At 43.0% G+C, this 26,026-nt stretch overlaps 1 protein-coding gene across 1 annotated transcript in view; it reads right to left on the reverse strand.

The window, feature by feature from the left end:
* Positions 1 to 26,026, reverse strand: part of VPS35L (VPS35 endosomal protein sorting factor like) — a gene marked incomplete in the record, with an annotated part of 3,288,436 nt that overhangs the window by 2,684,336 nt on the left and 578,074 nt on the right. The window contains 1 exon segment of the mRNA XM_044089753.1: positions 13,538 to 13,597. Within this exon segment, the coding sequence (XP_043945688.1) occupies positions 13,538 to 13,597 (60 nt within the window).

The raw sequence follows: 26,026 nt of genomic DNA on the forward strand, positions 1-26,026 counted from the left end.
TAATGTTTATGTTAATATAGTCTGATTACTTTTATATGAATGTAAATTTGCCTATGTCACAAGTGATACTTCAATAAAGGTGTTTGAAAAAAAAAGATGAGAAGATGGAGGGAGGGAGCAGCTACTGCAGCAGTGATCATTTGAATGATCACTACTGCAGTGATCATTTGAATGTCTACTGTTACAGTAAGTTTAGTTACACAACTGTACAAAGCTCATCATATTGATCACTGCTGCAGTACCCTAAGCTATATGGGTAAACTACCACAGATAAGAACATCTGGGAGGTGGAAGGAGAAGGAGTCCAGGAGCCTATGGAGAATGGTCCTAGCAAAGTCTAACCCAGACCTGGAGAAACAATCTAACTTGCAATGCTTTGGGCAGAGATTCCAACCGTGTTATATTAAACAAGACCACAAATCTCTCTTAGGATAAGTGCTTACGTTTTTAATAATAAAAATTTCTTCAGATAAAAAACATACAAGTTCAGAAAGTTTAAATAACAATTTTCATCCAATAAGGAAATCATGTGACTGCCGAGGCCTAGAGGATTTGCGTATCAAAATACCCCATTGTTTTGAACAACCAATCCTCACTAAATAATACCATTAATTGGTAAAAACATCAAACCCCTTTATGTACTAAAAAAAGAAGTTATGTACTCACCATAATGTTCCATCTGAGTAGTTCTACTTCATTTGTCTTCAACCTGTCAGATACCGGATCAGTATTTGATCTAAACTGGCAACCTTACTAGCATGTGCTCCGAGCTACAAGCTCCTCCCCTTACCCATAATACACCTCCACTACCTTCCAACCCCCAGATCGAGTTTGCTGAATCTTATACTGATAACCCGACCTGAAAAAATACTTGTGACCTATCACTGCAGCCCGTAGACTGTTCATATGCCAATGTCCGTGGGAAGGAGGGAGGGATGGTTGAAGATAAATGATGTAGAACTACTCAAATGGAATGTTATGGTGAGTACATAACTTCTTTATCTGAAGTAGTTTACTTCATTTGGTCTTCCACCTGTGGGACAGAGTCCCCTGCTACTTAACTCCTGGGTGGCCCTCATGAAAGGATATTCCGGAGCACCACAGAGCCAAAGGATGCTCTCCTTCTGGAAGTCAAATCCAATTTGTAATGCGAAATAAATGTATGAGATGAAGACCAAGTAGGTGAAGAACAAATACCATCCAAAGAGACTCTAGACCAAAAGGCCGCAGATGTTGCCATGGATCTAGTGGAATGAGCTCTCACCTGACCCAGAGGAGACATGCCTCTGTCCTTATAAACCTGAAGGATGCATGAAGAAATCCATCTAGCAATAGTAACGTTGGAGACAGGTTTCTCCAAAAAAGTCTTTATAGAAGGATACAATTGATCAGATTTATGGAAATTTTTTGTCCTGTGTAAATAGAATCGTAACTGTCTATGAACATCCAGGAGGTGGAGTTTGTATTCCACCTTGCTAGCAAAATTAGGAAAAAAAACAGGTAAACTGATGGTTTGATTGATATTAACTGGTGATGCCACCTTAGGAAGAAAGGATGGATTGGTCAGAAGGGAAACCCTATCTTTGTGAAAAATCATATAAGGAACTTTGACGGACAAGGCCTGAAACCCTTTTGGCAGAGGGAATAACCACCAGAAATGCTGTTTTCCAAGAAAAATATTTTAGATCTGTGGTTGCAGCAGGTTCAAAAGGTGGAGTGACCAGAGCTTGAAGAACCATAGTACGGTCTCATGGGGGAACAGGATCCTTGACCTGGGGGAGTAACAGAAAAGTGCCTTTAATAAAGGCTTTACACAGCCTGGAGGAGGCTATAGAGGCAGAATTCTCACCCACATGAAAATTAGAAATGGCAGCCAACTGAACCTTGACAGTAGCACAACTAGCTCTATGTTGAAAAATATCAGCTAGAAATTCAAGAATGGCAGAAATAGGAGCCGTGAAGGGGTCTAAACTCCTTTGAGAGGCCCAAAAGGAAAAATGTTTCCATTTGCTGCGATAAATCTTCCTAGTAGGAGACTTATGAGCAGCCAACAAAATAGACCTAACTAAGGAGGATAATCCAGGAGTCCTAGTAATCACGGGAACTAGAGCAGCCAAGCTGTGAGCTTCACACTGTCCAGATTCGGATGAGGAACCCCCTAAAGGGTGTGAAATCAGATCCTGAATGGGATCCAAGATCCAAGGCGGAGCTAGAAGGCAAGACCAATGGAAGGTAAACCATACCTGATGAGGCCAAAACGGGGCAATGAGGATCACTTTGCTCCACAGTCAATAAGCTTTCTGTAGAAAGCTCAGAATAAGAGGTACTGGAGGGTAAGCATACAGAAGACTGTCAGGCCAAGCATGGACTAGAGCATCTCTGACGCACTCCCCTGGCAGGGGGTTCAGAGCGAAAAACTCACTGCACTTCGCATTGGAAGGAGATGCGAAGAGATTGCAGCAAAGCTGACCCCGCTCGAGGAAAATCTGCTCCACTACTGAAAGATTCAGAGACCACTCGTAAGGCATCAGAATAGTCCGACTTAACCTGCAAGCTACGATGTTGGACCATCCCGGAATGTGCATTGCGATGAAAAAATGACCAGTGGAGAGCACCCATTTCCACACATTCATGGTCTCGCAACAAAGGGGTTAAGACCTGGTCCCTTCCTGTTTGTTGATATACCAGACCACTGACATGTTGTCTGACTGAATTGCAATAGTTCTCAGAGGAAGAAAGGCATGAAGGGCCTGCAACGTTAAAAGGACCGCCCTCATCTCTAGAACATTTATGTGCAAGCTGGTCTCTACAGGGGACCACAGGCCTTGGACTATCCTGCCCGAACAATGCCACCCCACCTGAGTTGGGAGGTGTCCCTGGTCACTGTGGCTTGGGCCGGGGATGGAACAAAGGGTCGTCCCTCCAAAATGTCTGGAGAACACATCCACCATATGAGGGACTACCGACAGACTCGACTGAGTTGTACTGGATACGACAATGGAAGTTCCAACAGGGCCCATTGTACAGCTGGAGTCCACTGTAAATTCTCATATGTAACCGGGCACATGGGAGAAGCGTTATGGTCGCCGCCATTGAACCTAAGGCCATCAACACTGATTCCGCCATTGAAGGATGAGAATGGTAGATTAGAGACACATGTATCCTTAGATTTTGTACTCTCTCCGAGGTCAGGAAAATTTTGCATTGTAAAGTATCTATCCTTGCACCAATGTAGTCTATCACCTGTACAGGATCTAGGAGTGATTTGGATGAGTTGATTGTGCTCCCCAAAATGCAGGGCAAGGATCAAGAAATAATCCCTGGTTTGGGAGAGTAGACACCTGGTGGGAACTGTGAGGAGCCAATCGTTCAGGTACGGATAGACCTGAATGCCCTGAAGCCTCAGGTGAGCCACTACTACCGCTATCACTTTGGTGAACACCCTTGGGGCTGTGATGAGACCAAAGGGTAGGGCTCAAAATTGGTAATGATTGACTCCTAGCCTGATGCGAAGGAACCTCCTGGAGTTTCTGTGAATTTTTATGTGATAGTAAGCATCCTGGAGGTCAAGCGAGCACATCCAGTCGCTCTCTTGCAGGTACGGCACGATGTACTGTAGTGTGACCATCTGGAACTTCTTTTTGACAACTGACAGGTTCAGGGTAGATAAGCCCAGAATGGGCCTAGAGTCCCCTGTTTTCTTTGGCACTAAAAAGAACCTGGAGTAGAAGCCCTATCCGGACTGATCTGGGGGAACGGTTTTGATGGCTCATTTTTCTAGCAGCTTGGAAATTTCCTGTGCTGCTGCCTCACTTTGCATGTGTGGTACATCCGGGAGGTGTTTGGGAGATTTGGGTGGACCCACAAATGGGACAGAGTATCCTCTGGATATGATGTGAAGCACCCAGCAGTCTGATGTTATGGACTCCCATGCCACCAGATGCAAGGACAAGCGTCCCCCGACTGCCTCCAGAGTAGAGCAGTCGGGCCACCCCTCAGGGTTGCGGTCTGGGTCTGTCCGAGAAAGGTTCCCTAGACCCAAAATTCCTCGGACCCCCTCTGCCTCTGGACCGGTGTCCATTCTGTCCCCCTCTGCCTCTGGGGGAAGAAGAGCCCTGAGTGTCCCGGGAATATTGTGACTTCCGGAACCACATCTTCTTTTGCCCTCTCTGGTTCTGGGAAAGACCTTTGAGGGTTCAAGAAGTGGACCCCGACGGCAGACAGTGTCTTCCCGTCCTTCTCACTCTGGACTAACATCCCTCTGAAGGTCTTACCAAAAGAGTAGAGCCATCATAAGGAGCACTGGCAAAGGACGCCTTGAAAGGTTCCGAAAATTGACAATCTGAGCCAGGCATTGTGCCTCATGGACACTCCGGACCCAGCTGCCCTAGCTGCTCCTTCCATAGCATGTGAAAGGAGTCACATGGACGTGTTGGAGACTGCTTTCAAAGTGGCCATCCTCGTGGAGAATGAGTCCCTGTCCTCCTGCAACATGGACTTGGAGGAGACTCCACCAGCTCCTTTACCAGGTTGCGTTGGAGTCTCGTGACATGGACCAGGTAGTTCAGCTCCCTAAGAGAGAAGGTAGCTCAAGCATAAACCCGCTTCCCTAGGTGGTCCATTATCCGTGACTCTCAGTCAGGAGGATGAACCGAGGAACTCTCCTGGGCTAGTTCCTTCTTTGTGGCTGCTGCTACCACCATAGCGTCTACAGGGGAGTCTTTGTTCCATGCTGGCCTATCCGAAGGTCGACTCAAAATCTTGTCAGGCCTTTCGGGAATTGGTACCACGGTGTCCGGCTTCTTCCATGCCTGCGAGGTGAGCAGGTCCACCAAGGGATCTGCAAGAGGGGACACCCAGGAAGTAGATGGGCCCATACCAAAAGCCTTCAGGAACACGGACTTGTCAGAAGAAGGTTTGGGGGCAGACCAATCTCCTCGTTGGCGAAGGACTTCCATGATGTCTCCATAGGAGACATCTTTGGGATGTGACCTGGGGGAATCTTCCCCATCATCCAAGTCCATATCCTCGGTGAGGGACTCAGGGGAGTCCAAGTGCCTCCTCTTGCACGTATGCTTGAGAGACACCTCTCTGGTGAGGCTCTCTGGGGGAACTCGCAAGCCACTTGTTCCTCAAGGGGAAATGTCTGGGGCTCTTTCACATTGGGCTGTCCCTCTGGTAAAACAATGGGAATTGTAGAGAGAGCCAAGGGGGTCTGGGTGGAGTCCGAGGGGACACACAGGGGTCTCAGATTCAGAAGACAGAACCCTTTCTACTACGTCAAATGCCGAGGAAGAACAAACCTCCAGTGGAACTAATAAGGAGGTCGGTCTCCCTGGGTCCAACAAGAGAATTGGAGCCTGGCTTGAAGTGGATGGGGCTCCAAGGGAAGGAACTTGGCCCGAAAAAGAGGGAGCAGATGAAAAAAGTTCCACTCCCTCAGATCCGACACCCACCTCTGGCTCCTAGAGCAGCTCGGATCCGAGGGGACACACAGGGGCCTTGGATTCAGAAGACAGAACCCTTTCTACTACGTCAAATGCCGAGGAAGAACAAACCTCCAGTGGAACCAATAAGGAGGTCGGTCTCCCTGGGTCCAACAAGAGAATTGGAGCCTGGCTTGAAGTGGATGGGGCTCCAAGGGAAGGAACTTGGCCCAAAAAAGAGGGAGCAGATGAAAAAAGTTCCACTCCCTCAGATCCAACACCCACCTCTGGCTCCTAGAGCAGCTCGGATCCGAGCTGGTCAGACCTGACACGCTCCAGGCAGCTGTTGGCATCGAGGAAGCAGGTACTGTCGGCACCGACCCCCTGACTAAAGCCATCCTCGGATCCAAGTACTCTGAACCCGGTGGATGGATCAGAGAAGGAGAAATCAGTTGGAAAAAAAGAAGCGAGCTCCCCCCTCCTGAGGGAGAGGGGGCTGGCAAGACTCCCATCTGGATCTGAGTACGAATGAACCTCCTCATCATTTTATCCATGTCGACTTCAGATATGGACCAGGTGGCCCTCGGTGAGGCCACGGACTCCAACTTTGCGAGTCGGGGCACAGAGTCCCTAGAAGTAGAGGGTGTCTCCTCCGGCTATGGGGAAAATCTTGGTGATCACAGCTGAGGGGAGTCATGGATCCTAGGAGCCTTAACCGGTGAAGGGAGGTCCAGAGACCTCTTGTGTTTCTCAGTTCTTGGTCTTGCCTGTCTCTCCATCACCCTGCCCTTTTTCCGCTCCGCTTCCACAGGCTTTGATGTAGGAGGTTGAGTCCCAGCCTGGGAGGGAGGAGAAGCAAGGCAAGAGAAGAAGGAGAGGTGGCCACAGCAGCCACTGTGACCGAAGACGAGGCAACTGCCTCAGAAGAGGAAAGAAGGCCTTTCAGGGCCAACTTCGCCTTCCTGTCCTTAACGGCGGGTGGGTTAAAACCCGAGCATATAGTGCAGTCTGTACTAAGGTGGTCCACACCCGAGCACATTACACAAAGAGTGTGGCCATCTGCAGGGGACAACTTATGGCCGCACTCAGTGCATCTTTTAAATATGGGCTTATCAGCCATCACAACAGCGGAAAAAACAACAAGAAAAGTAGTAGTATTTTTTTCTCATTGAACACACCACTCACCACACTCACACACAGAACACACTGAGAGGGGGGGGGAGGGAAAGCAACACACTGACAAACTACTAAAACTAAGCTAAACAACTCTAAAGATAGATAACTTGATGCACCAAGCGAGGGGAGGAGAAGGGGAACCCACACTATCACTAACCTAACTATAGTAAAGGAGAAAAAGACTTTAAACCCACTTACTACCCGGAGCTCTGGAGATCACGATGCTTCAGCTAGCCGCGGCAAATGAGATCTGAGGGTTGGAAGGTAGTGGAGGTGTATTATGGGTAAGGGGAGGAGCTCGGAGCAGATGCTAGTAAGGTTGCTGGCTCATATCCGATATCCCACAGGTTGAAGACCAAATGAAGTAAACTACTTCAGATATGGTATTATATGGTATCTGTTACGTTCACTGAATGAACATTTAGAACATCAGGTGTAAGCAATATCTTAAATTCGATAATCGCATTATAAAGATTTATAAATTACATTTTATTATTTTTTAAAAAGGGGGGAATACCTACCAAGCCCCCAAGAACCAATTCTCAACACACAACTAATAAAGGGTAAGACAACAGACCCATTTATGCAGTAAACAAACAATATTATTTTGTATTTGTTTCATTCATAAAATAACTATTCCTAAAAACTTACATGCAAAACATCATATCTAGACAAAGGTTTAGATTCAAAAGTCACAAAAAATTAAAAACAACATTTGTTACATTTAACAGAAACAGATGTCAAAGAGGCCCACCAAAAATTGAAAAATACCCTATTACTCTTCCGACAGTCAATGAACATTAGCTGCAAAAATCACCCCCCCCTCCCCCCTTAATGTACATAAGAAAAAGACCATGCATATTTTTAAATCACCATTCTTATTGGACATTTCTTGACAGTAAAATTAGATATAAATTAACTTTACCTCACCAATGCTTTTACTAAAAGCAATGGGGCATTTCAACTTGCTAACCCTTTCAATATTTCTTACATGCAGTCTTGGAGCAGAATTTTGACAGTTTATTAATGGCAGAAGAGGCAAAAAGGTCAACTTGAGGAACTCCCCCACTGATGGATCAAATATTAGAAGACCCCGGATATAGATTCCATTCATTAGGGTCTGTCTTGTTCTGTTCAGCTGGTCTGCCACACAATTTTGCTCTAAAAGAATGCAAAAAACTGAAATTGCTCTGTAAATCTATATCCCATGTTAACCCACTAGTCTGTTCAGGGGTAAGATTTGGATCACCCATGCAAGTTTATGTAAAACATCAATGTAGTATTATCTGTAACCACCTGAAGAGGTCCTGGGAACCAGACGTTATTCAAAGAGTTGACTGCCTTGATAAGGGGCAAGCACTTCTTTTATCTTTATGTTCATGTGCTTGTATCTGTCTTTGTTGTCCCAGATACCTTATACTTTTATCGCCTTTTATACTGTTCCCCAAGCAAAGTCCAAGGATTCTGCAGTGACTGATTTCTTTGGAACAGAAGAGAAGGTGAGATGGTCTGAGGGATATTTGATGTCTCCACCAAGTGATTTCTCTTTTCATAAATCCCAGGCTGGGGATACGAAAAGATAATGGGTGTAGATGTTTGGACCAAAGAGACTTCAAATACCATTACATGCTTCTCATATAGAGCCTTGCAAAAGGTACCATGAGAATTAGAGATGTCATGAGTCCCAGAATCCTTAAGTATTCCCTGGCAGTGACCAAAGATAGAGTGGAAAACCTCTGGAATAAATATAGATTTACTTATGTGGAAGAAATGCTCTTTTGAACTGAAGTGTCTAACAGACACTCCAGGAATACAATCCTGTGTGATGAAGTCAGAAAAGACTTCTGAATGTTCTCTTGGACTCCCACCCAAGACAGAGAAACTCCTGACACTTTGGAAAGTACTCTGTAAAAATAAGCAAGTTGTTTAAATATGGAAAGATGTGGATACACTGTAGCCTGAAATAAGCTATGACAGGAGCTAGGCAGTTTGTGAACTCTGTTGGAGCATTTGGTAGCCAAAAGGGTACATCAGAAAACAGATAATGGGATTACACACAAAACCTTAAGAAATGCCTGAAGTCTGGATGAATAGAAATGTCATAAGCATCTTTTAAAACTAATGTTACCAAAAGAACTCAAGTGAAGAAGAAGGGGTAACAGACTGTGAAATGATAACATTTTGAACTTGAGTGCTATCACACATTGGTTTTGGAAAGAAAGGTCCAGAATTGGTCTCCGAACATTTTCTTTCTTTGCCACCAAAAACATCCTCAATGTTACTGCCAAATCCTCAAAACGAACCCTGGTTGCATCTGCCATAGATGAGGCTTAATTCTGTCATTAATGAGACTGAACAGCACACATCGCTGATTGCAGTAAAAAAAAAAAAAATACAACAGTGCTTCTACAAGGAGGTTGTAAAGCCTCTCTGCACCCACTACCCAATTTGAAAATACACTGACGCTAAGTTCACAAAGCACTGGGGGAATGTCCTTAACCTCATGGTTGCCTGATCTCCCTTTCTCTTCTCTAAAGACCATTTTCAATGAAATACAGGGATCAACAAAAATGGGGAATAAACTCAACACTTCCCATTTAGTCAAGGGACAGCAGGACTCCCTCTCACTCTTCACAATTGACACTGGTGAAGTAATCCTTTTGAATACATGTACAGAACTATAAGGGAAGAAACAGCAGTCATTGACTAATCAAATTGATATGGATGATACGGATACACATAACTGACACCATGATGAAAATAAGCCATCAAATTTGACCTCAAACAATATTATGTATTAATAACCATGATGTTAAACCAACTTCCACTCCGGACAAAAGTTATCTTACTAGTATAGTCTTGACTGCTACCACCTTGGAGTTATTTATATTAAACACAAGGAAGGGTTATAGAAAGCTATGCCAGTTACATCAGAATTAAGATCTTTCAGATGACACTCTGATGTGTCAGTGTCATGAAAAAGTAAATTTATCCAAGTGTAGTAAACATTACACCATTACAATATTGTGATCCTTGATGCTACTAGAAAACTTAAACAAGTACTACTTGTCTGGGAACAGAACAAAAGCAAACAAAAAAGAACCTGTTTTATAGTCCACTGCCAAAGTGAAAGTTAACAAGAACAGTATCTGTTTTATCCTGACAAACACATGATTAAGCATAAATTGTGTATAAATTTCAAAGACAAAATTTTGCTTCTTATATCAAGTCTCGCTAAGACCTGCACCCTCCCTCATCCTAATAAAATAAAACTGGAATGCCAAATGTGCAACACATGAAAAAAATGTGACTTTCTGAAAGAAAATAATGAAAAGAAATTAAGACCATCAGGCCAACCTACTGGGACATGAAGACCATCTATATCACTGGCTACACAAATCTTAGTTGTTTGGATGCCACAGGATTACTGGGGGGAAGTAAGACAAACACCACCACTCTAGCAATCTCCCTTAAAATGACAGGGCTACAGTCGTCAGTCCTAGTCTTATCAGCATGTTGGCTTTCCATAAAGTCTACAATTCAGGATAAAGAATATACAGAAAGTCTAGTCTAGTCTCCTAGCGTTTAAACTGACAATACTTATCCCCATTACAGGTTACTTCAAGACTACAGCATCAAATAGGCAAAACTCTTTTTGGAAAGCAAGGACCCCCATCAGGAAAAGCTGACTTATGGTACAAACTGCCACAACTAGCAGGGGAGAGAATGAGGCACAAGTTGTTCTGGCTTTTCAAAAATTCACATTTTTTTCATGTGTTGCACATTTGGCATTCCATTTCTTGATACACTGGAAAAAAATTAGGGTACGACCTAACACCCTAATAACAGGCGATTTCAACTACCCCACCATTAACTGAGAAAGCTACTCATGTACCAACTCTTTTGCTCAACGTTTTCTGGAATTCATAAATTCCACGCCTTGGATCAATTTACCCACACCCCCACCAGGGGCAGCAAAATCCTAGACCTTGTCATTACCAACATGGGCGACCAGTGTTCCACACCAGAGGTCAATTTCTCATTGGTCAGATCCGACCACAAGCTATTCACCCTAGACATCAACATACCACCCCCACCCGCCATTAGGGAAACCACCGTAAAAAATTTCTCCAAAGCCAACTTCAGGCTTCTTAAGACAGAAGTGGCAAATGTCATGACACACATGTAGACGGACAACAGAGGTACGACTGCCGAATCCTATACAAATGCACTTTATAGGCACACGAGTGCATGGATTGTGCAATCCCTAACAGAACCAAGATGCTACCCTCCAAAAAAAAAAGGAAGCCAATCTGGTGGTCCCCTGCCATAAACAAACTCTACAACAGAAGAAAGAAACTGCTGCAAAAAAGATTAAAATCCCATGATTGGACGAACTCCCTGGTCAGCCTGAGTAAGAAACCGAGATCACTCATAAAATCCTCCAAAGTTAGTTACGAAAACAAAATCGCCACCGTTTCTAAAGACAGCCACAAAGCATTCTATAGCTATGTCAAGAATCTCAGTGGCAACACTCAGATCTGCTCTGAGTTACAGCACAATGGCAAAAAATATACAGAACCAACTGATATTGCCAACATCCTGGCAGATAGGCTCAGTGGTAACTCTTCCCCCCTCTCACCACCCAAAGGGCCCATCTCTATACTGGAAGAATGCAAAGTTCCTGTAATCATGGCTGCACAGGTAAAAACCACACTCTCCACAGCCAAGAACACAGCATCCATGGGACCTGACAACATCCCAGGGTGCGTTCTACATGAACTACAGAACGAACTGGCACCCCACCTAAGTACCATGTTCAATCATAGCCTCACCTCAGACTTTGTGCCCACTAAATGGTGCACAGCGACGCTTACTCCATTCCACAAAGGAGGATCAACCACAGACCCCAGGAACTACTGCCCCATTAGCCTGACAAGCCTGATCTGCAAGGCCATGGAACACATCATCATGCAACCTATAAACAAAGACATTGGTAATCTCCAAACTCCAGACTCCACACAGTTCTGGTGGTTTGTAAAAGGCAGATCATGTCTCCTAAACTTGATAGACTTCTTTGAAGCAGTTACCAAAGCCATAGATGAGTGTGAGGTGGCTCACACAGCCTATCTAGATCTCGCCAAGGCTTTCGACACCATCCCCCACTCTGGAATTATAGATAAACTCACAACACTAGGCATAAATCCTTATGTCACACGATGGGTTGCCAACTGGCATACTGACAGAGCCCACACTGTGAAAGTAGAAGACTCCAAATCCGACTTCAGACCAGTAACAAGTGCAGTACCACAGGGTTCAGTCCTGGGTCCTCTCCTGTTTGGTATCTACTTCTCTGAAGTACAGGCTAACACAGAAGGTCTTTGGCTAACGAAGTTCGTAGATGACTGCAAACTAGGAGTCATAATCAAAACTCCTAACAATGTGGACATCTTACAAAAAGGCCTCACTGAGACAGATGCCTGGTGTCAAAGCCATGGCCTCAAGCTCAATGCCAAAAAGTGCATTGTCATCCCTTTTGGTAAAAACTCTGTACCCATGAACTACCATATAGGCGGTGGTCTACTTAACACCGAAAGTGTGATAAGAGACCTTGGGACACAGGTAGACAGTAGTCTCTCCTTTGACAATCACATCACCACAATAGTCAGGAAATCCTTCTACATGCCAGACTCATCACAAAAGGTTTCTCATCCAGAAAAAAAGAGGTCATTGTTCCCCTCTACTCATCATTCATTAGACCCATTATAGAGTACAACGCCCCTTTTAGTATGCACCTCACAAGACATCTACAATAACTGGAAAGGTTGCAGAAATACCTCACAAAGAGGATTACCGACCTCAAACAGATGCCCTATGCAGACAGTCTTAAAAAACTCCAGCTTTACTCCGTTGCATATTGCCCACTCAGAGGTGATCTCTGCCTAACATACAAAGTTATGTCAAACCCAGAGCTGCTGGACATGCTCCACTTAAATCCCAATTCCTCCGAGCTACATGCTCTAGGGACCTAAACCTTGTCACCACAATAAACAGAACATGCTGGAGGGAAAGATTCCTGTCCCAGAGACTTCCCACACTCTGAACAAACTACCTATCTATATCAAACAAAGCTCCTTATTGGCACTCTTCAAGGAAAAATCTTGATGATTGGATGGGAAATAGGAAATTCACCCCGGGGATCACTTCTGTGGCTCTGCTCGACAGGGGCACAGGCAAATAATTTTCTTGCATGGCGAAAGCCAGGGTACCTTTCTGGCTAGCTTATACAGGCCCTAGGGCCACTAGCCCAGTACCTACATATGACCCTAAGAGAGCTCAAGGTCAGCAGGGTGTCTGAGGCAAAATTAGTAAATAAATAAATAAAGCAAAGTGCCTTATGCAAAGGTACAGTTTAATGAAACACTTTCAATGCATATAATAGTATAGAGATATTTTCAAAAAATTACCAAAATTGAAACATTTTCACAGATACGTAAACAATCTCTTAAACGCTCAAAACTTTTCTTACTCTGTAATCCGAAACTCTACACTTACTCCAAATGTTTTACCCCACACGGCTGCAACTCAAATGCCTCCTAAGGTTTTCTAACATTGAAATCAGGTGATATTCACTGCTGGATAACCCTGTCTATAAAACGTAGCAAGAGTGTGCCACATCTTTGCACTCAGCATGAAGTGCTATGGAGACTACTTTATCCTTGACTATAAAGTTAGCATGATGTCTGTATGAACGCTGGAACCATGTCTATCATTACAAACCGAGATCTAGGTTTTTAACATCTACAGTCTACTAACAATGCTGCTGGAAATACATTTAAAGTTTCAGTCAAGAATATCAATGTTTGTGAACAGACAGCTGTTTAATGACCGATTGTAAGAGATCATGCTGTGTACAAGTTCAAATGTTTACCCACCTGGTAATGTACTGCGATTATCTGCACACATGGATAAAATTCTATCATATACCAGCTTTCCTGTAAATGAACAACAAATCCATATTTATTCAATTAGAAAAACAAAGTACCTCCACAACAACCTGAACAATCAAATCGGAAGTCATGCAATGCGTCAGACAATTACAAGTATGAAAGTCCAAATTTTGTACTTCTGATTGAAAAAAAACAACTTTATGCTGATGTCATATAAGCAACAACACTCATTACCCTTGTCTGTAACTTACCAAAATGAGGATTTATTGAAAAAGGGACTGGTAAATATTTAGGTATAACATACAAATCCAACCCCCAAAATAGGTACACTTTACAGGAAAGCAAGCCATTTCAAGCAAGAAAAACAATTATGAAATTCTTAAAGAATGTCAAGGACAGATAAAATGGGGTTAGATAACATGCAATCGTTCAGCGTGGAAAGAAATGCATCTGTAGAGCAGGAGGAGGATCAGGATGACACTGTTCTTCTGTGGTTAAATCATCATAAGAAATGCAACTATATAGAGCAGAACAAAGAAATCAGTGCTTTCAAAGCTAAAGAAAAAATACCTTTTCAGCTTTTTTCATGCACATTTACTGTGGCGGCCATCTGTACACCTCTTCTAAGTATTCAGACAGTACAGCTGTGAACACTTACTATAAATGTAGATGTTCGAGTGTATTCACTGTTGCAGACATCACACTTGGGTTATCTGCCTGCAGGTAGCCCTCAGTCGGCCCGAATACCAAAGACGTAGTATTTCTGCATCGGTTGCTGTCACTCCAGGACTGATGTCAGGTCATCATGGGTATAGAAACAGGCAGCCGACGCCATTACATCACTTTTTCTTGCCCCAAATGTCAGGAGCCCCCCAATAGGGAGCTAAGCTATGGTGGGAAAATCACCACCAGTAAAAAGTAAATACCAATACCCCTGCGAGGGGATACATACAGAGGAGAGAGAGAGAAGGGGGCTGGAGGGAGGGAAACCAGGACTGCAACACTGAATACACACAAACATCTACATTTATGGTAAGTGTGCACAACTGTACTATGTTCTTCGTGTTTCACTGTTACAGTCATCACACTTCGGTTGATTCCCATAGCTGAAAAAAGGGTGGAGGCAGTGAAGAAGACCTTGGGCTGGATAGTATGTCCTGCAGGACTGCAGTTGCAAAATCCGCCCTGGATTTGGAAAATACAGGCAGGTGGTAATGCTTGGAGAATGTGTGTACAGAACTCCAGGTAGCAGCCTCCAGAATGCCCCTGGTAGGGACTCCCCTGAGGAATGCTGTAGCGGTAGAAGTCACCCTAGAGGAATGTGTTCTAACCCCCTGAGGGGGTGGTTTCCCATGGTGTTTGTAGCAGAAATGGATACAGTGTGCTATCCATTTGGAAATTGTCCGTTTTGAAATGGCCTTCCCCTCTGACCCTGGTGCAAAACTGAGTAATAACTTGTTAGATATCCTGAAGGGCTTAGTCCTACCAAGGTAGAACCTGAGCTGCCTGTGCACATCCAAGTAGTGCAGGATCTTTCCCCTTATTTTGAGGATTAGGGAAGAAGGTTGGCAAATAGCTAGATTGGGTGAGAGCCACACTGGACACCACTTTAGGCATAAAGGAAGGATTAGTCCTAAGGGAGACCCTGTCAGCATGAAAAATAATAAAGGGTTCCACGGCCATAAGTGCTAGTAGCTCAGACACTCTTCTAGCTGAAGTGATGGACAGAAGCAATGCTGTTTTCCAAGAGAGGAATTTTAACTCTGCTGGTGCTGCAGGCTCAAAAAGGGGTAGTGTGAGCTCGTCCAGTACAAAGCTAAGGTCCCAAGCAGGGGTGGGTGCTCTCCTTTGTGGCCTCAACTTGTTTGCCCCTTTCAGGAACTGTTTGATGAGAGGGTGAGAGAAGAAGAGTGGCTCGGCTCAGTGTTGTAATGAGCCGAGAGGGCAGAGGCATGGATCTTAATGGAGAAGGATAGTCCTCCATGGAGTAGATCTGCTAAGTAATCCAAGATTAGAAGTAGGGAGGGCAGAGTTGTGTCCTCTCCTTTAGACTGAATCCAGGAGCAATACCTTTTCCACTTATCAGCATAGGATTTCCTTGTACTGGGTTTTCTGGTTTCAAGAATTACGTCCAGCACCTGCTTGCTTAGGCTGGTCACTGGGGGAGAATTCAAGGAATAAGCCAGGCTGCAAGATTCAGGGTTTGCAGTTGTGGATGCAAGATCTATCCCCCCTGCTGAGTGAGGAGGGTCGGACTCTGGGGTAGGTTGCCAGTGTGGCACCGGTGACATGCTGCACAGTAGTGGGTACCATTGCTGACGTGGCAGTCCAGGGCAATCAGGATTGTCCTTGGTCTGGCCTGTCTTATCTTGAGAAATATTCTTGAGAGAAGGGGCAGAGGGGGAAATGCATAGACTGAGAGGTTTACCCACTGGAAGAACAGGGCATCCCCTTTCCAGGCCCTGCTGTGAGGTGTCCTGGTGCAGAATTTGCTGAGCTGATGATTGCTGGGGGAGGCAAAGAGATCTACCTCTGGGGTCCCCCATTTCTGAATCAGAAGGCTGAAGGCGCTGGGCTCTAATTGACACTTGTGTGGATCTAGGAGATTTCTGCTTAAGTCATCTGCCAGTGAATTTTGTTTGCCTGGCGGGAATTGAGCTTGCAGATGGACCTCCATGTCCAAGGCCGTGTTCCACAGGGCCATGGCTAGCCTGCAGAGTGGGTAAGAGTGGGTTCCCCCTTGCTTGTTGATGTACCACATAACTGTGGTGTTGTCTGTTTTTATTAGCAGGGGTCCTGGTGAGAGTAGGGATCTGAAAGCTGTTATTGCATGCTGAACAGTACAGCTTTCGCCCCAAAAACAAAATAGGCAGCCACAAGAGTACACAAATTTATTAGAGTGGCTGTCTGCTCGATTAGCAGACTTCATCAGACAAAAACATGTGCCATTGGTTTTAATTTATACCTATGGTGACATCATTAATAGGCAATAAAACAATTAACTTGTAGCCAATGGTACATAATGAAAATAAATTAAAAACTAAAACAACAACATTTTCTTAAACAAGAACATCCTAATGTTGGTCATAAAGTAACAATTATCTAAATATTGTTATTAATAAGGATGTAGAATAATATAATAAGATAGGTAAGAAATAAAATAAGAGAGACATATAAAAGTACATAAAAAATACATAAAAAATACATAGAAAAATACTTTGAATCCAAACCCCACCATGACAATAGAGAAAGCATAAATATTAAATAAAGACATATTATAAAAGTAACCAGCTCACTAGCAATAAAAATTCCTAACAAGACACCAAAACACTACCTTAGAAGACTTTTAAGTTTTAAAATACTACTAATCGAGCAACTATCATTAAGGCCTGGTTGTGCATAAGCGTTCAACCTGATCTGCCATTTTAATTCGGACTCCTCTAGTAGTAATTTTAAGGGGGCTCCTCTTTTCTTTTCTAGTACCTGGTCTATAACTATAAATTTAAAGAAGTGGTCACTAAATGAGACCAAGTGTCGAGCTAATGCATTTTCTTCCTTCCTTTTCTTCATAGCATACTGATGCTCGTAAATTCGCTCCCTCAATTTACGTTCGGTCTTCCCTACGTAGAATCCTGGGCACTTCTGGCATTGTGCCAAATACACTACCATGCTGGTGTTACAAGATGCTCTACATCTCATGTTGAAACAAACACCATTCACACAAAATCTATTTGTTTCCTGAATGTACTTGCAATAGTTACAATTCTGGCATTTGGACATGCCAGGTGTTCTTACTGAACTAGGATTGGAGTTTTCAAGGAGGCATTTCATGTTTTTACCTCTCCTGAAAGTTATCTCCAGTTGGTCACCTAGTTTACTCGATAAATTAGCATTATTACTAAATATAAGCCAGTTTTTCCTAATAATATCTACTACAGGGTAAATATTAGTAGAGAAAGTGAGAATTAATTTAGAATTACAGACATTTAGTGGCTCGTGTTCTAGTATTCAAGCCAGGCACTACCACAATTGGTTCCTGACTTGCAGCATCCATCAGTTTACACAAAATGGGTTGGTAAATTCCTCTACTCCTTTTGTCACTAACTTCTTTAACCAAAGCCTCCAATAAATCCGAAGGGTAACCTCTGTGTGAAAACATATTAGCTAATAGCTCATTAAGTGACTGAAATCCTGCCTAGGCTAATAATACTCCGGGCTCGAACTAAATGACCCTTGATTACTGATTTTTTCTGGTGGCTTGGGTGGCAACTACTATAATGCAGTAGGGAGTTAGAATAAGTCCCCTTCCTATAAATCTTGGCTAAATAAGCTTGTAAGGTAACATTTTTTGTTAACCAAACATCCAGGTAAGCAATTGCATCATTACTGTAAGTGGATGTAAAATTCAGGAAATTAGTAGTAGAATTAAAGTAATCTAAAATAGACTTACTCTCACACTCTCCACCTTTTAGCAGAATAAAAATATCGTCCAGGTAGCGTGTGTAATACTTAATTTTAACTGTCATTATGTCGTTATGTAAAACATGTGAATTCTCCCAATGTGCCATGACCATGTTGGCTAGACTTGCCCCACATGGGGAGCCCATGGCCACCCCAATTTTCTGAAGGTAGAAATTGTCCCCCAACATAAAGTAGTTGTTGTACAAAATCAAGTCCAACAAGTCTAAAACCAACGCGATTTCAGTTGTTGAAGCATTTTGCTTCTTGAGGAATATAGCTACCCAGTCAGTGGCGATGTTCAAAGGGATACATGTATAAAGGTCTTTTACATCGACAGTCATAAAATTACATTGATCATCGAATTCCAATTCAGATATTTTAGATAGAAATGACCACGAATCCTTGCAAATCTGTTTTTCTCCTACTAGGTATTTTTGCAGGATGTGATCCACTAGCTTTGCACAGGTATACGTAGGGGAGCCTCTACTATCGACTAAGGCATGGGGATCGTGCAACCCCTTATGTATTTTGGGGATCCCAAATATACAGGGAAATCTAGGATAGATGGTCTTCAAAAAATTAAATTGGTCTTGATCTAACCAACCATCCTGGAACATCTCTTCCAACGTGTTTTTGATCTTGTTGTATGCCTTCCTTGTTTCAGAGATGGAACTCAATGTGTATGCATCCCCTTCAAGGAGGCTAGTCATACGGTCAAAGTAATCTACTTTGTCGAAAATCACCACACCTCCTCCCTTATCTGGTTTGCAGATACGCAGATTATGTGACCTGACATAGTCGATTAAATCATTTTCTTTACTAGAATCATTATTCCGATGATGTCCATAGGCAAATGGAGAAGAATACCTAAGGTCCAGTTCGCACATATTCTCAAAACATTGTATTGTGGGGTGTAGTGGGGGGTTGAATGTACTTGGGACTCTCAAGTTGTTTCTCACATCACTTATACCCTCATTTCCAAACATCAACTGGAGATTTAATTTACGTGAAAAGGACTTGATTATATATAGTGACAATTTAGATGGACATCCTATCTTACAATCCAAAGTTAGTAACTCTCGACCAATATATGATGCCTATTCTGTTAACCCCAATGTTAGTCATACCACTAACAGTGTTGATTTCTGTGTAGGTAATGTGGATAGGCTCTATAACCCACTGAACAGTGACAGTTGCACCAAATCAGTCTTTAAGGATGACTTAGACATTGTTAATGTGTTGAATATTACCAACTCCAGTAGGGAAGATGTTTCCTCAGAAATTGAACTTGAACCTGTACTTTCTGTTAGTAGTTTAGATATTGGGGTAACTAAACCTAACATTACCACAAATAGTACAGGTGACTTTTATATCTATAATTTTTCTGATGTTGTAATAAGTAGTGAGTTGGCTGAACTATTGGCTAAGGGTCATACCTATGTTCCTCAGCACAATACTAACTTAGTAAACACAATTGTTGACATTAAGCTCTTTTCACGTAAATTAAATCTCCAGTTGATGTTTGGAAATGAGGGTATAAGTGATGTGAGAAACAACTTGAGAGTCCCAAGTACATTCAACCCCCCACTACACCCCACAATACAATGTTTTGAGAATATGTGCGAACTGGACCTTAGGTATTCTTCTCCATTCGCCTATGGACATCATCGGAATAATGATTCTAGTAAAGAAAATGATTTAATTGACTATGTCAGGTCACATAATCTGCGTATCTGCAAACCAGATAAGGGAGGAGGTGTGGTGATTTTCGACAAAGTAGATTACTTTGACCGTATGACTAGCCTCCTTGAAGGGGATGCATACACATTGAGTTCCATCTCTGAAACAAGGAAGGCATACAACAAGATCAAAAACACGTTGGAAGAGATGTTCCAGGATGGTTGGTTAGATCAAGACCAATTTAATTTTTTGAAGACCATCTATCCTAGATTTCCCTGTATATTTGGGATCCCCAAAATACATAAGGGGTTGCACGATCCCCCCATGCCTTAGTCGATAGTAGAGGCTCCCCACGATACCTGTGCAAAGCTAGTGGATCACATCCTGCAAAAATACCTAGTAGGAGAAAATCAGATTTGCAAGGATTCGTGGTCATTTCTATCTAAAATATCTGAATTGGAATTCGATGATCAATGTAATTTTATGACTGTCGATGTAAAAGACCTTTATACATGTATCCCTTTGAACATCGCCACTGACTGGGTAGCTATATTCCTCAAGAAGCAAAATGCTTCAACAACTGAAATCGCGTTGGTTTTAGACTTGTTGGACTTGATTTTGTACAACAACTACTTTATGTTGGGGGACAATTTCTACCTTCAGAAATTGGGGTGGCCATGGGCTCCCCATGTGGGCAAGTCTAGCCAACATGGTCATGGCACATTGGGAGAATTCACATGTTTTACATAACCATAATGACAGTTAAAATTAAGTATTACACGCTACCTGGACGATATTTTTATTCTGCTAAAAGGTGGAGAGAGAGTAAGTCTATTTTAGATTACTTTAATTCTACTACTAATCTGAATTTTACATCCACTTACAGTAATGATGCAATTGCTTACCTGGATGTTTGGTTAACAAAAAATGTTACCTTACAAGCTTATTTAGCCAAGATTTATAGGAAGGGGACTTATTCTAACTCCCTACTGCATTATAGTAGTTGCCACCCAAGCCACCAGAAAAAATCAGTAATCAAGGGTCAATTAGTTCGGGCCGCTAGAATTATTAGCCTAGGCGAGGATTTCAGTCACGAATGTGAGCTATTAGCTAATATGTTTTCACACAGAGGTTACCCTTCGGATTTATTGGAGGCTTTGGTTAAAGAAGTTAGTGACAAAAGGAGTAGAGGAATTTACCAACCCATTTTGTGTAAACTGATGGATGCTGCAAGTCAGGAACCAATTGTGGTAGTGCCTGGCTTGAATACTAGAGGCAACGAGCCACTAAATGTCTGTAATTCTAAATTAATTCTCACTTTCTCTACTAATATTTACCCTGTAGTAGATATTATTAGGAAAAACTGGCTTATATTTAGTAATAATGCTAATTTATCGAGTAAACTAGGTGACCAACTGGAGATAACTTTCAGGAGAGGTAAAAACATGAAATGCCTCCTTGAAAACTCCAATCCTAGTTCAGTAAGAACACCTGGCATGTACAAATGCCAGAATTGTAACTATTGCAAGTACATTCAGGAAACAAATAGATTTTGTGTGAATGGTGTTTGTTTCAACATGAGATGTAGAGCATCTTGTAACACCAGCATGGTAGTGTATTTGGCACAATGCCAGAAGTGCCCAGGATTCTACGTAGGGAAGACCGAAGAAATTGAGGGAGCGAATTTACGAGCATCAGTATGCTATGAAGAAAAGGAAGGAAGAAAATGCATTAGCTCGACACTTGGTCTCATTTAGTGACCACTTCTTTAAATTTATAGTTATAGACCAGGTACTAGAAAAGAAAAGAGGAGCCCCCTTAAAATTACTACTAGAGGAGTCCGAATTAAAATGGCAGATCAGGTTGAACGCTATGCACAACCAGGCCTAAATGATAGTTGCTCGATTAGAAGTAATTTAAAACTAAAAAGTCTTCAAGGTAGTGTTTTGGTGTCTTGTTAGGAATTTTTATTGCTAGTGAGCTGGTTACTTTATAATATGTCTTTATTTAATATTTATGCTTTCTATTGTCATGGTGGGGTTTGATTCAAAGTATTTTTCTATGTATTTTTTATGTATTTTTTATGTACTTTTATATGTCTCTCTTATTTTATTTCTTACCTATCTTATTATATTATTCTACATCCTTATTAATAACAATATTTAGATAATTGTTACTTTATGACCAACATTAGGATGTTCTTGTTTAAGAAAATGTTGTTGTTTTAGTTTTTAATTTATTTTCATTATGTACCATTGGCTACAAGTTAATTGTTTTATTGCCTATTAATGATGTCACCATAGGTATAAATTAAAACCAATGGCACATGTTTTTGTCTGATGAAGTCTGCTATCGAAAGCTTCACTCTAATAAATTTGTGTACTCTTGTGGCTGCCTATTTTGTTTTTGGGGCGAAAGCTGTACTGCATACAGGATCCGTTTAATTTCCTGGTTTGTGTTTGAGTAAGATTATTGCATGCTGAACAGCTAGCATCTCTTTTTGCTTGATATGCAGATGAATTTGACTTGGACTCCAGTGGCCCTGAATGCACTTGTCGTCCAGGTGTATCCCCCCCAGGCATAGTCTGATGAGTCTGTGGTTAGGGTCTGGGCGGCATGGGGTTGAGTAAAGGGAAGTCCATTGTTGTGGTTGCATGCTACTGCCCACCACAGAAACTCTGTCCTTAGACAAGGTATGATAGGAAAGACAGTTTCCAGGTCCTGAGAATGTTGGCACCAAAGACTTTTTAAGTACCATTGAGGTTTCCTCATATGCAGTCTGGCATATGGAATTAGTAGGATGCAAGAGGCCATGAACCCTAGGGCCTGCAGGTTTTCCTTGCAGACAGCTGAGTTCTGGGGGCCATTTGGGAGAAGTAGTCTGTCAGACAGGCTTGTTTTTCTGGAGTAAGGAATGCTATCTGGGATGCTGTGTCGAAGTTTGCTCCCAGGAATACAATCTTTTGACTGGGGACCAGTTTTTATTTCTTTTTGTTGATGGTGTACCCCAGGGAGGTTACAAGGTTTTTTACAAATGTCAGGTGCTGCAACAGCATTTCCTGACTGTCTGCCTGAATCAGACAGCCGTCCAAGTACGAGTAAATTTGAATTTGTCTCTGTCTGCAGTAGGCAATGGCTGGAGTCGGGCATTTTGTGAATACTCTGGGAGCAGTGGATAAGCCAAAGGGACGTGCAGAGAACTGATAATGCATAGATCCTGCCCCGTAGATATTTCCTGCATGAGTCCCTGATAGGGATGTGCAGATAGGCTTCTTTTAGGTTTAGGGTGGCTAACCTGGCATCTTAGGACAGCACAGAAAGAAGCTGCTGAAGGGTGAGCATTTTGAATTTTGGTACCACCAGGATGGTGTTTAGAATGGAAAGACCTAGGATTGAGCGCCAGGTGCCCTCTTTTCTGTGTACCAGGAAAAGTCTGGAATAGAATCCTTGACCTATCTGTTCCACAGGAATAGGCTGAATTGCCCTTATGGAGAGCAGGGATTGAACTTGGTTTTGTGCCTCTGCCCACCGGTTTGGAGGAAGGTCTGGGAACCCTTTTGGGGTTGGCAGTGAGTGGAAGTAAAATTTGTACCCCTGGGATACAATGTTGAGGACCCATTAGTCTTTGGTGATGGAAGTCCAGTTTTCTGCATGATGGGCAAGTTTTCCTCCTAGGGGCACGAGCAGTTGGGTAGAGGTGGGGAGTTGAGAAGTCATTGCAAATTCTTTCCATAAGGGGGTGACTTAGCACTCCCCGTTCCTGAAGTGGAGGCACTCCATTGCTTAGATCTCTGCATACCCTGAGACTGTAGTCTGGGGGGGTCTGTTTCCCCTGGGTCTAGGCTGAGACGGTCTTGAGGGGACTGGAAAGGACCAATGTTTTGAGGGGCAATGCCTACTGAATATAGGAGGCTGTACTTGCAAGAAATCTTTGACTGTCTGCACAGATTTAGCTTTTTCTTCTATCAGAAGACTGTCCTTGTTCAAAGGAGCGTCTAGTAATTTTGATTTGACATGGTCTGGCAAGGTCTGCTCCTTAAGCCAAGCATGCCTTCTCAGTACAGAACCAGTGACTGCTGCCCTGCAAGATGCTTTTAGGGCATCAAAGCCACATTGCAAAGTATGCTTGCTGACTTGGCTTGCAGAATGCATAAGCTCCTGTAATTCTTTATTTTCTGTACAGTCTGTAAAGGTAGCTATTTTTTGCTTAATAAGTTCCATAATATGTTGCTGGTACTTCAGCATGTGGAACTGGCAATTCAAAGCCCTAATGGCGAGACTTGCAGAGGTGTATACTTTCTTACCACATCTGTCTAAAGCTCTGGAATCACTGTCCGAAGGGGTGGGATTCTTAGCTGTAGTTGCTTTGATACCTTTAGGCCCCTGGGAGATGATCTCTGGGTCAGCAGTAGGATTTTTGAAAAGGAATTTGCGAGAGTCAGGAAAGTACAGTTTTGTAACTACCATAAATGTAGATGTTCGAGTGCTCATACAGCTGCAGTCATTACAGATGGGTTATCCTGCCGTCAGGTGGGTCCTCGGTCGGCCGAATTCCAAAGTCTAGGTCCGGCATCGGTTGTCGTCGCTTCTTCCCTGACGTCAGTGCGGCAGGGGTATAAAAGAGGCAGCCGACGCCATTTTCTTCAGTTTTTCTTGCCCCAGAAGGAAGGCAAAACATAATGTTATGCAAACATGCAATATAGATAAATCTAAAAACAGTAGTTGCAAGCAAATACACCATAAAAGAATACCTCAAATAGGTTGTATGATAAAGGTGTTTGTCATAAGGTCTGTCCTAAGAGGGGTTGGAGGGAGGGTAACCTGGACTGCAGCTGTATGAGCACTCGAACATCTACATTTATGGTAGGTACAAAACTGTACTATGTTCATCGTGCATACAGCTGCAGTCATTACAGATGGTAAGAATCCCAAAGCTAAGTAGGGGTGGCAGGCACTAAGTGGAACTAGGAGGAGCAAGGATGCCCCGCAAGACAGATGTGGCAAATCCCACTCTAGATTTAGAGTAAAGTGGAAGGTGATAGTGTTTGGAGAAAGTGTGCACTGAACTCCAAGTGGCTGCTTCCAAAATGTCCTTGGTAGGAACCCCCCTGAGGAAAGCTGCAGAGGTAGCTGTGGCCCTGGTGGAGTGGGATCTGATGCTTGAAGGCACAGCTTTTCCATGGAATGAGTAACAAAAGCGTATGCAGTGGGCTATCCATTTTGAGATTGTCTGTTTGGAGATAGCCTTTCCTTGAGCACCTGTAGCATAGGACACAAAGAGTTGCTCGGATTTCCTAAATGGCTTTGTCCTGTCCAAATAATAATGAAGGTGTCTGTGAATGTCCAAGGAATGCAGAAGTCTTTCCCCTTTGTTTTGTGGATTAGGGTAAAAGGTAGGTAAGTGGATAGTCTGATTCAAAGCTACACTGGATACTACTTTTGGCATAAAGGTAGGGTTGGTTCGTAAGGAAACTCTGTCCTGATGGAAAATGATGAAAGGTTGCACAGCCATGAGGGCCTGTAGTTCCGAAACCCTGCGTGCTGAGGTGATAGTCAGAAGGAAGGCTGTTTTCCATGACAAGTATTGTAGTTCTGTTGAAGCAGCTGGCTCGAAGGGAGGAAGGGTCAGCTTTTCCAATATGAAGTTGAGATCCCAAGCAGGGACTGGTGGTTTCCTTGGGGGTTTTATATTCTTTGCCCCTCTGAGGAAATGTCTTGAGAGGATGAGAGAATAAAGGAGGATCTGTGTTGTATTGTGCCAAAATGGCTGAAGCGTGGATTTTGATGGAGGAGAAGGAAAGTCCACTGTTTAACATCTCAGCTAGGTACTATAAAATTTGAGGTAAATTTATTACCCAAGGATTCTGGCCCTTTTCCTGATTCCAGGCACAAAACCATTTCCATTTGGCGGAGTAGGCTTTTCTAGTAGAAGGTCTTCTGGCCTCCAAGATGACATCCTGCACCTCCTTGGAGAGGAGGGTCTGTTGAGAAATCAAGGGATTCAACATGCAGCTAGATTTAGAGTTTTGAGCTGGCTGTGAAGAGTCTTGAAGTTGTGCTGGGACAACAGAAGAGGCACTAAAGGTAGGATCCATGGTGGGAAATGTGTCAGGCTCTTCAGGAGCAGATACCAGTGTTGTCTTGGCCAATTTGGAGCAATGAGAATCATTTTCAGCCTCTCTGCTCTGGCTTTTAGTAGAACTTTGGGCAGCAGAGGAAGAGGCGGAAAGGCATAGACTGTCAACGTTGTCCAATTGAAAGAAAGTGCGTCCACTTTCCAGGCCTGTGGATGATAGGTCCTTGAACAAAATTTTTTCAATTGGTAATTTCTGT

The sequence above is a fragment of the Protopterus annectens genome, chromosome 12.part0 (assembly GCF_019279795.1).
Source record: "Protopterus annectens isolate FY-2018-M chromosome 12.part0, PAN1.0, whole genome shotgun sequence".
Taxonomy (NCBI): Eukaryota; Metazoa; Chordata; order Ceratodontiformes; family Protopteridae; genus Protopterus; species Protopterus annectens.